Source organism: Sinocyclocheilus rhinocerous, unplaced genomic scaffold, assembly GCF_001515625.1.
Source record: "Sinocyclocheilus rhinocerous isolate Xijiao unplaced genomic scaffold, SAMN03320098_v1.1 scaffold21, whole genome shotgun sequence".
Classification (NCBI taxonomy): Eukaryota; Metazoa; Chordata; class Actinopteri; order Cypriniformes; family Cyprinidae; genus Sinocyclocheilus; species Sinocyclocheilus rhinocerous.
The window spans coordinates 937,717-948,926 of NW_015641422.1; the positions used below are offsets into that span (position 1 = coordinate 937,717).

At 39.5% G+C, this 11,210-nt stretch overlaps 1 protein-coding gene across 4 annotated transcripts in view; it reads right to left on the reverse strand.

Annotated features, from left to right (window-relative positions):
* Positions 1-203: 203 nt before the first annotated feature.
* Positions 204-11,210, reverse strand: part of LOC107754826 (zinc finger and BTB domain-containing protein 6-like) — a 20,611-nt gene continuing 9,604 nt past the window's right edge. For 2 of the 4 annotated variants that reach the window (XM_016571426.1, XM_016571425.1), the window contains exons 4-5: positions 2,108-2,152; positions 204-1,647 (exon numbers count right to left, since the gene is read on the reverse strand). In XM_016571426.1, coding sequence (XP_016426912.1) covers positions 619-1,647; positions 2,108-2,152 — 1,074 coding nt within the window. In that variant the 3' untranslated portion in view covers positions 204-618. Of the gene's footprint in view, positions 1,648-2,107; positions 2,381-3,116; positions 3,334-3,489; positions 3,685-11,210 lie in introns of those variants that run through there. The other 2 variants (XM_016571424.1, XM_016571423.1) reach the window with 2 other exon arrangements.

Sequence of the window (11,210 nt, forward strand, 5' to 3'; positions counted from 1 at the left end):
ATGATTGAACCACTGATGTCACATGGACTATTTTAACGATGTCCTTACTACCTTTCTGGGCCTTGAACGTCTATGCAGGGTCAGAAAACTCTCGTATTTCATCAAAAATATCTTAATTTGTGTTCCGAAGATGAACGAAGGTCTTACGGGTTTGGAACGACATGAGGGTGAATAAATAATGACAGAATTTTCATTTTTGGGTGAACTAACCCTTTAATTGGGCAAAATATGTAAGAAAGACCGCAGCTGGACCGAAGGCACTAACTGAGATAATTCCCAACAGGTACCTGTATACGTAACAGTGGAGTCACTATTGTTTGGACCCTATTGATTTTTATTGTATGGATAAAAACAGTTAAATATATTATTTTGTGTTCAACAGAAGAAAGTCAGAGGAGAAAGTCACAGATTTGACACATTAGGGTGAATAAATCATGACAGAATTAACATTTTTAGGCAAGCTATTTAACTGAATAATCAGTCATTCATTCACTCCAGGCTTTAGAGGTCAAATGCATAGTAATCACTTATCGATTTCAAAGACATTTTCATGGCTGTGCAAAATAAAAATAGAAAACTGTATAATGAAAAAATATCATTTTCATTATAACACCTACTTTACCTGTTCAAATATGATTTAAACCCTAGCCCAACACCACCCTCATTGTTTCGCTGCATCTCCATGTGGTTTTGGGGCATGGTCTTTCCGTGTTGCTCCATCAGGTGACGGCGTAGAGCAGACTTGTGGGCAAAGCTGACGTGGCAGTATGCACACACATACGGCCGCTCCCCACTGTGCACATTCATGTGGTCGCACAGTGTTGACTTCTGAGTGAAGGTCTTGTGGCACAGGGGGCAGCAGTGGAGCTTGGATACTCCACGGTGGACGATCATGTGGCGATTGAGGATATTAAAGTGGCTAAAGTGCTTCCCGCAGCACGGACACACGTACAGCCGGTGTGTTGACAGGGAATGCATGGCTAAATCCTGCGTTGAGGAAAACGCTAATCCGCACTGCTCACACACCACTGGCCCAGCTACGCAGGACGTGGATCCCACCACTGCCACAGACTCATCAGCAGCTCTGTGTTCATTTGTATGTGTCCCGACTCCCATTCCCTCTTCCCCGCTGGAAGCTTCCACACTAAATTGTGCAGGACCTCCATCAGAGCCAATCTCTTCTCCTTGTCCCTCTCCAGGCCTGTACTCAATGCGGACGGTACCGTCTGCGAGATGCTGATTGGCCTGAAAGTCCGCTCCAAAATGACCCATTGTCTCATCTGGCGTCGGAAGGTGCTCCTGATAATCCTGATAGTTACCGAAGAGCTTGCGATCCTTGAAAGTGTACCGCTTCCGGTGTTTAAAGCCTCTTCCTCTGCCTCCCCTGTGCTCTCCGTGCCGTCGTCTCCACATGCGACCCGCCCCTCCAATGCCGTTGCCTTTGGCTCGCCCTTCCATATAGGGCTCCTCTATACCTGCGTCCAGCTGCCCGTGGTCATCCAACACAACAACAGCTTCTCGGTCTTCCTCCTCAGCACCAGATGTCTTCTCTGGGTCTTGATGTTCATCATTGATCTGCACCTGAAAGACATCACTCTCAGGCCCGTCCTCTCCCTCGAAATGACCAGATGCATCTGATCCTCTGACCTGTTATGGTAAAAACATAAATTAGTAAACCACAACCAAGCAAACTACCACACTAAGAGCTGATCTAATCCTTTCGGGTGTTCAGATTGGTAGAGATTTACACCAGCATAGAAATCAGAAGTCGATTTGATGCATGACTGTTGTTGGCGATGGGTCTTTATGTAAAATGCCAATCATCTGTGGTGCAAGGGAAACTACCCATTAAGGTTGGATGATATATTGAATATTCATGATTAGCAATGATTTCACTGGTGGTATAGTGAATATTACAACGATTCTAATGAAATGTTTCCAAAAGTGCATTATACAAATTTCCAGATCCTTCATTGTCTCCAAACATTGTCTCTATGAGCACTATTAGCATCTGAAGCAAATCCAACACAGATTTACACTGTGTATGGTCAAATCACTCTCATCTTTTTGAGGGATGTTGGAGAGATCCCAATGAATGAGTACTTACACTGACGATCACTGGCATCGATGGATAGTCTTCTGATTTCACAGTCTGAATAGACTTGTTTGAGGTTGAGACATTCACAACTGGGCTGCAGCTCCGGGGCTGCATGTACTGGCTCAGAGCTCCTCTGCATTTCTCCACCACATGCTCCATCTGCAGGTAGCTGGCTGCAGTCAGGTAGTTCACGATCTCTTTGGCACTGAACTGCAGCATCCCTGTGTAACAGGACTGGAGGAGCTCACATACCACCGCTGAGCTGTGCAACATCGACACCTGCTGAATAGACAAAGTATTTGTTGACAGAATCAAAACAACTAATGTTAATATAAAAATAAAATTCAAAAGAGTCATTATCAGCTAGCAAAGGTATGTTTCCCGATTTTTAAAGCAACATCAAATAGAACTGCATAAATTCAAACAACAAATACAAAAGGTCCATTCACACCAAGAACAATAACTATACAGTTAACTATATCTGCGTCCACACCAATGCACCAATGCACATTCTGTATATTATAATCGCGTGCTGCACTTATGTTGTCTGCCACTTTATATGCTCAACCTCTTTAAAGTTGAAAGGAATTTAATTGCCGGTCAATGTTTTATTGTTCATCGGCTAGAAAACAAAAATCACTCTGAAAATGATTCCAATGATACATTTCTCTGTGTTGTTCCATACTCTCATAGAAATAGAATGATTATGAAAATTTTATTTTAAAATTATTTAAAAAATTTTCATTATTGTCCCTTAACACCAAGTGCCACCAAGCCATATCTAAAACATTTAAGAGACAATGAGGTTACTTAAAATAGTTAAAATGAAAATGTATATCAACATTTTTGCATGATTTTAAGGGATGGGTTAATCTGAAATCAATGACACAAAAACTGTTATTACTTCAAGCTGTCCAGATGTTATTAGATTTGACCTTATAAATAAAAAATAAGATGCACCAAAGTAACACTAATCATACAGAAGATTTCACAAGAACTTGATAACAAATGGCTTCACCTGTAGCTCTGATGAGGGGTTCATGAGAAACTGGTCCCTGAGAAAAACAGAGCAAGCAGCCAGAACGACCTTGTGACCCCTGAACATGCGCCTGCCTCCCGCCACAATGGTGACATCACAGAAGTGCTGCTGCGTCCGCAGGAAGTTCATGTTACTCAGGGCCGTGTCTCCATGCCCAGGCAAACGGAAACTCACCATATCCACATCCATGTTTTCACTACAGGAAGCAAAAGAAAAAAAAAGACAAAAAAATTATATTTTTACTATTTGGAATATTTCATATGAATGCCCCCACAAAACAAATATCCACACTTAAAAATGATCAAGTTTCTGTTACTACAATAGTTCATACTTTAAATGAAAGTTTACACACCCTTAGCTCTTAATGTAATGTGTTGCCTTCTTGAGCATCAGTGACTGTTTGCAGCTTTGGATGTCAAAACCATACGGTCACTGTTGGAAAGAGCTTTAATGTGCAGAAGATGCTGGAAATCCAAACAATATGCAGGACCTGGAGAATATTTATGAAGAACAGTGGGCTGTTTAACTGCTCAGGGCTGCTTTTCCAAAAGCATCGTAGAACCATTGCCACCAATTAGAAACACAGAGAAACACAGCCCAGGACAAACAAGGGACTCATGAACAACTATCACAAAATATAAAAACAGCTGTAGATCAATAACAACACATAGTTGTTTAGTTATAAATATACTGAGTTATTATTAAATACATTGTTCAGGGCAGTACTAAAAAACAAAACAATTTTTATGGTCATTTTATGGTCACAATTTTTATGCTCTCATTATTATTAACATTTTGCAGATTCTGAAAGGTGAGTGTAAACGTATGACCTCAACTATATATTCATATTTATAATAAAGCAGCAGCACAGTTCTTCATTGTATGAATTCTGTGTCATCAGTGTTATTGTTTACATCAGTGTTAAGCTAAACTGGCACTGTAGCATCTTTTGTTTCAGACACACTGACTGCCCTCAATACACTTCACTGATCTGATCTTGAGTGATTTAGTGAAGAGAAATACATAATCATACAAAACACACGAACACACATTTATGATATCTAGATAACTAGATGCATCTCCATCAACTGGACGAGCGAAAACACCAAACTAAAACACTCGCACTGATCTCGTTGTCTTTATGTCTGATTTCGGTCATTCCTACTAACTTTAGATATTTTCTATTGTACGTGTGTTTTAAAACAATTACGGCTAAGATTCGCAGAATGAAGTGAAGTCATGAAACTTACCAAGAATACAAAAGATGACTTTCAGAATAAAAGCCCCCTTTGGACAACAATAAGCCAATGGTTTTTAGCCTGGGTTTCGGGACCCCCGGGGGTCTCAAAGCGGTAGAAGGGGGGTCGTGGGAAAAAATGTTAATTTTGAACGAGTGTACTTGCCTAATGGCCCCATCTACCGGCGAAATGTTATAAAGTTTAATAATTTGAAAGCGTCACTGGTTGACATGGCAACCGCAATGGCAGAGGGAAGTAAAAAAAAAAATCTATTCTTATTCATAGAAAGTCCCTTATTGATTCATATCACATAGCGGCAGAGGCGGAGCTACATGGTGGCCAACGCAGACTAAAATCTGGTTGGCCATCCCAGGTGCTGAGATGTCTTGCGATTGACTTGTTTTAATGCTATTAAGTTGTAACAATAGGTTACTTGTAACCCCGGTTCTCTGATAGCATTAAAGGCAGGGTATGTGATTTTTCAAAAACACTTTAGAATGAGGTGTCTCACTATGGGATACGCCCCTTCCGCGTAGTCCTCAGAAGACCTATTACATTATGCCAGCCCCAATTGGCTGGCAGACGTGACGTTGTGTCTGGGAGTGGCCTGACGGTAGAATTTAGCAGAAATGGTATGCACTGTGCATTTCCATGGTTGAAACAACATTACGTTATATTTACATTTAGTCATTTAGCAGACGATTTTATCCAAACCAACTTATAAATGAGGACAATGGAAGCAATCAATATCAACAAGAGAGCAATGATATGCAAGTGCTATAATAAGTCTCAGTTAGCTTAACGCAGTACACGTAGCAAGTTTTTATTTTTTTTTATTTGTTTATTTATTATATAATAAATAAAAAGAAAACAGATAGAATAGAAAAAAAGCAAGCTAGTGTTAGATGCCTTTTTTTTTGCTTTTGTTAATTGTATAATAAATAAAAAGAAAACAAATAGATAGAATACAAAAAGATTAGAGAAGCTAGTGTTTTTTTTTTTTTAAGAAAACAAGCAGTTAGTAAATGAATAGAGTGCAAGTCTAAAAGGGGCAGGGCCGATTCTTGAAGATAAGGACTTGGCTGCTCAGATTGAGTTGGGCAGGTCATTCCACCAGGAGGGAACATTTAATTTAAAAGTCTGTGAAAGTGATTTTGTGCCTCTTTGGGATGGCACAATAAAGCGACGTTCACTTGCAGAACGCAAGCTTCTAGAGGGCACGGAAGGACGTGTTCTTACAGAAATATATAATAATAATAATAATAACAATAATAATAATTGCAATTGGGAGCGTCCTTATAAAATAAATAAATATCTGATGTTCATTAAAGGTGGGGTAAGCGATTTTTCAAAAACGCTTTAGAAAACTGATTCGGGCCGAGTAGCAAAACAAACTTGTAGCCAATCAGCAGGAAGGGGGCGTGTCTACTCGTGATGTGGAGGAGAGAGCATTCAGTGCACAGGACATTAGCCGAGCCCAGCAACAGAAAACAAACTTGTAGCCAATCAGCAGTAAGGGGGCGTGTCTACTCGTGATGTGGAGGAGAGAGCATTCAGTGCACAGGACATTAGCCGAGCCCAGCAACAGAAAGATAGAGATGGCGGATAAAAAACAAGAGGAAAACGCACCTTTAATGCTTATTTGGTGCTGCAGCTAGTCCTGAAGGGGAATATATGTTCACACGGTTCACATGCTGCTTGAACTGAGGCGCTACATCAATCAAAAGTAACCTGCTCTTGTCGGCACGTTGTCAATCTTCTTTGCATAAGAACATGTTTACACGTGTTACAATTCGGAGTGGAGGGAAAACTTCAGAATAATGTCACAGAGTTCATTCATGAAGTTCATTAAAGAGTTTGCCCAAAAGAGCACAGGTAGGTCGCCTCTGTGTGTAGTTTAATAATTGTAATATACAGCCTGTCATTACCTCTCTGATTATCACAAAACAAACACAAGGTGATCAGGACCGAGATGTTGAGCTTTTTATACAGATTGTTAACGAATGCGTCAAAATAAAAGACTGATTTGATTTTAAAGTGCCATATTTGAACCTTTCAGAATCAGAATCAGAATGAGCTTTATTGCCAGGTATGTTTACACATACGAGGAATTTGTTTTAGTGACAGAAGCTCCACAGTGCAACAGAATGACAGTGACAAGACAGGACATAGATAATAAAAAGAATAATATACAAATATACAAAATAGACAATGTACAAAAAAAGCAAAAACACAATACATAATATAAATATAATATATAATATTTCCCATGTTATGCTAAGAAAAACAACAACAACTTTGGCTTAGCAACAAGACAAACACTGAAATAATATTACTTTATATTCTTACTGAAGCTCTTTGAGGTAATTTTCACAACTGATAGATGTAAGATGGCGTCCATTGCATTTGTGTGAAAATGAGTTTGAGGGAGTTTGCAGTGTGTTTGGAGACACGTGGAAGTATCGCCAATTCAGTTACTCAGATGAGCACGATTTACAAAATTTCCATAGGAATTAGGAAACTGTATGCTGTGATTGACCATTCAGAGTCAAATCGCCTACTGATTGGAATTAGGTAAGAGTCTTAAGCATTGAGGTGAAGACAGCAAATTCTCTTAACTTAGATGATTTAGTTTGCAAATAACTATTAGAATTAATATTCCTTTAAATGTTTTACTTCTTTGAATTGTAAAATTGACTGTGAATGTTGAAATATTATTCAATAGGTTCTGCAGAATGAAAGCATTCACCTGAAAGTAGCTGTTAGGATCAATGATGAATATTACTGACTAGTGTTAGATACTGTGTGAAAATGCAAAGAAAGAAATAAACATGGGATTTACAGGTATCTCACTTTATGCATCTACACTGAAAGAAATGTTAACCTAAAAATGTGCTTCAACATCAAAACTAATTGATTTTATTAAAGTTAGAAAACTTTAAACATCACTGAATTAACATATACATGATAGTGAATAAAATAAATTAGTGTTAGATCAGACAGAAATAGCTCCCTAAGGTAACAAAAGCATATATCTGTAGGACTGCACGATTAATCGAATGCGATTGTCATGCGCATTTTGTTAAAAAAGCCGGTTCTGATTTTATTGTGCGATTCTGAAATCGAAGAAATCGTTCGCGATAATGACAGCTGTTTGCATAGCTTCTCAGTGAACTACGGCTCTGTGAAGTAAATGCTGCTCCATCTGAAAGCATGTGAAAATACCACATTTAATAACATATTTTTACTCCAAACTCACTTCATAATGTCAGTCGAGTGTTTGAAATAAATCCTTCTGTGAAATGATGTGGCTTCTTACCAGTGTTTGAACTATACCGTGGACTTTGGGGGAGCCCACTTGTTTTGTTTTTTTTTATTTGGAGTTTCAGCGCGAGAGCGCCCTCTGGCCTTTGGATGGAGATTTACTGCTGATCACAGAACCGTGCTTCACTGAAAGATACGCACAACAATCGCGCAGCTTCTGTCGAATCGCGACCTCGAGTCCATTTCGATTTATCGTGCAGCCCCACTTAGTAGTGTATAATATATTTTACTATATCATTTTTTTTAATCACTTATTTTGGACATTTGCAGCCACCCTCTTTTGAGGCAGTGCTCCAGCCTGGCCCCCCATTTAGCATATGCTGCATCGGCCACATACAAATTCAGAGGCATGCCCTTTTAACACGGTAACATTATCAAATCTAACTAAAAAATTCAAAGCAATTAAATGAATTATTGTCGGGATCCAGTCATTTCTGTAAGGGGGGTTACTTTTTTGATTACAGTGTCCTGACCATCCTGTTATGTGTATTGTTTGACCAAATAGCTTTTTTTTGTGTTTTCAGTCCCAATGTCCTGCTGGCAATGTATAATTAATTCACAGCAAGAAAATTACAGTTGGGACAAAATCTTTTTAATACGGCTTTGTTGAATTAGTAACATACGGACACTAAATTTACACTACAACAAAAATGACAAACACGTTTTCTTACTTTCCTCATCACGCCACCGTACTAATTCATGAACATACTTTTTGTTTGTATTAACATTTATCACTCCTAAAAGCCATATATGCTAGACCAGGGATCTTCAAATCTGGCCCACGATATCCACTTTCCTGCAGAGTTTCGCTCTAACCCTAATCAAACACACTTGCGTTTGCTAATCAATGTCTTCAGGATCATTAGAAAATCACAGGTAGGTGAGTTTGATCAGGGTTGGAGCTAAACTCTGCAGCGCATTGGCCCTCCAGGGCAAGATTTGAGGAACCCTGTGCTAGACCTTCACTTGGCATCCATTATTGTCTGCTTGCTTGAAGTAAAAGACTTTTAACCTGTAAAGAAAAACAAAAAAAAAACTGTAGTATTTGTGCTCTTATGTGGTATAAAGAGGGAAAATTGTGTCATCTTTACAAATGAAGATGTTTTGAAGAACGTTGAAGTTTAAACATCATAAACCGCTTTTCCACTGTCAGGTTGAATGGTTATAAGAACAGTAAGGAATGGTTACAGTTAGACTTCCACTTGAGCCGAACCGTGTTGGTAGAATGAATGTAGTGATCTCAGGATGGGTCACGTTTGTTGTCTGATTCTGGCTGCTTGTTTCTCTCTGTAGCTGGCCAAGCACACTATTTGAGTGAAGTAAAAGGAAATATCTGATCATCCTCCATAACACGGTCGCTATCCATCTCGTACCACATGTAAACACTTGCATTACCCAAGGCAATGGCTGACACATTTGTATTATGAGCTCTATTGTCAGGCCCACAGTGGAAAATGAAACCATATCTATACCGGCTGGGCCAGATCGGCATGGAATGAAATGGTTAAGTAACAAGAATGGTTCGGCCCGAGGGTAAAAAACAAACAAATACGGGTAACTTATAAAATTAAAAGTTCATTGAAAGTATGTTTTTGTTATATACGTTAAAAGTTTGCTTTATAGCAAAAGAGTTAAACAAAAACACACGTTTAATCATTGTAATCTCCTCAGATGACAATGTAGATGCCTGACAAACATTGTTGTTGTGATCATAGACTATGTATGGTTCTGATTACACGCAATACACAGAGCTTTTCCCTCACCATTGTAACGTGCTGTTTTTGCAAGGTATCGTGAAAAAGTTTCAGCTTTTATTTTCCTTTACGCCCCAAAGAGGATATCACGGGTTCATCAAGTTCGTCGAAATTATCCATTCTCGATCACTTTAGTCAGTTTTGACCATAGACTGTATAAAAACATGGATGTAGTGTCCGTGACGTCACCCGTAGGGTTCCGAAGAGCGTTTTTGAAGCTCAAAAGTGGACGGAGGCGGCAGTCGCCATCTTGGCAGCTAAGTCACTTCCTTGTTGGCTTCATGAGAGAGAGGGAGGTTGCCGCTCGGTTTTGACGAAACTCCTCTCAGCTAGCGCGTCTTTTCAAAGTGAAAGTAGCCTTGTCACCTGACCTGAATACGGCGCGCTGATTCACTAAAATTGACTTATCGGCTTCCGTTCACAAACAAGGGCGGCTTGTCAGCTTCTGCAGTAAAACGTGAACTCGCGATGCCTTTGAAAGTGGACAATACCGGCTTTTTTTGGCAAAACGTGTTTAGGATTCAGATCGCGTTATATGTGGAGAATAATGAAAGTAATTTTTTTTTTTTTAAAGTGGCATTTATCGGTTTTTGCAAATGAACTCTTCATGTCTTGTTTTGTGTTTCACAGAAAGAAAAAAAAAAAAAGTCTTAGAGGTTTGAAATGACACGTTATTACATACTGATTACGAAGACATACATTTTTTACTTAATGTGCACTGATAAATTGTGCACAATAAACCTAGAAATGTGTATTAAGAAAGTAAATAGGGTTAATTCTGATTTCATTAACAATTTAAATGTGATCTAAACCCCCTTCCCAGCACCACCCTCATTGTTTCGCTGCATTTCCAGATAATTTTGGGCCGTGGTTCTTCCGTGTTGCTCCTTCAGGTGACGGCGTAGAGCAGGTTTGTGGGCAAAGCTGACGTGGCAGTACGCGCACACATGTGGGCGCTCTCCACTATGCAGGTTCATGTGGTCGCAAAGCGTTGACTTCTGAGTGAAGGTCTTGTGGCACAGGGGGCAGCAGTGGAGCTTGGATACTCCACGGTGGACGATCATGTGGCGATTGAGGTTACTGGAGTGGCTGAAGTGCTTCCCGCAGCATGGACACACGTACAGCCGGTGTGTTGACAGGGAATGCATGGCTAAATCCTGCGTTGAGGAAAACGCTAATCCGCACTGCTCACACACCACTGGCCCAGCTACGCAGGACGTGGATCCCACCACTGCCACAGACTCATCAGCAGCTCTGTGTTCATTTGTATGTGTCCTTTATCGGTTTTACTGGTAGTCCACTGTATGAAGAATTTGTGGGTATAATTTATCACAGTTTACTTTAGTTCATTTATGCAAGTGAGGACAGCAAAATATAGTGTCCTGCACCCACTAAAAAAAAAAAAATATCAAATTATATCTGGTCTCTGAATAATTTTTGGTTTGACTGTATATCCTTCGTTTCACTGTATATCCTTCGGTTATTTTCACACTTAATTATGCCCATTAAATGTATTTTACAAGTTTTTGTTACTTTCACTGTTCATTTTTTTGCTCTATGGTACATCTTTAATTTAATCGCATCAGAGCTGCTCCATTGCAGCGGCTTAGTTCTGTAATCACGCGCTTTGCTTTAATAATGCAGGGAACCACTCGTTATAAATCTCCTAACTGTGATATTTTCAGAAATAGAAGTCGCGTTTTTTTAACCTGAAACTTGTTCCGATTTATATTCCAAGCCAACCCATATAATGCAGA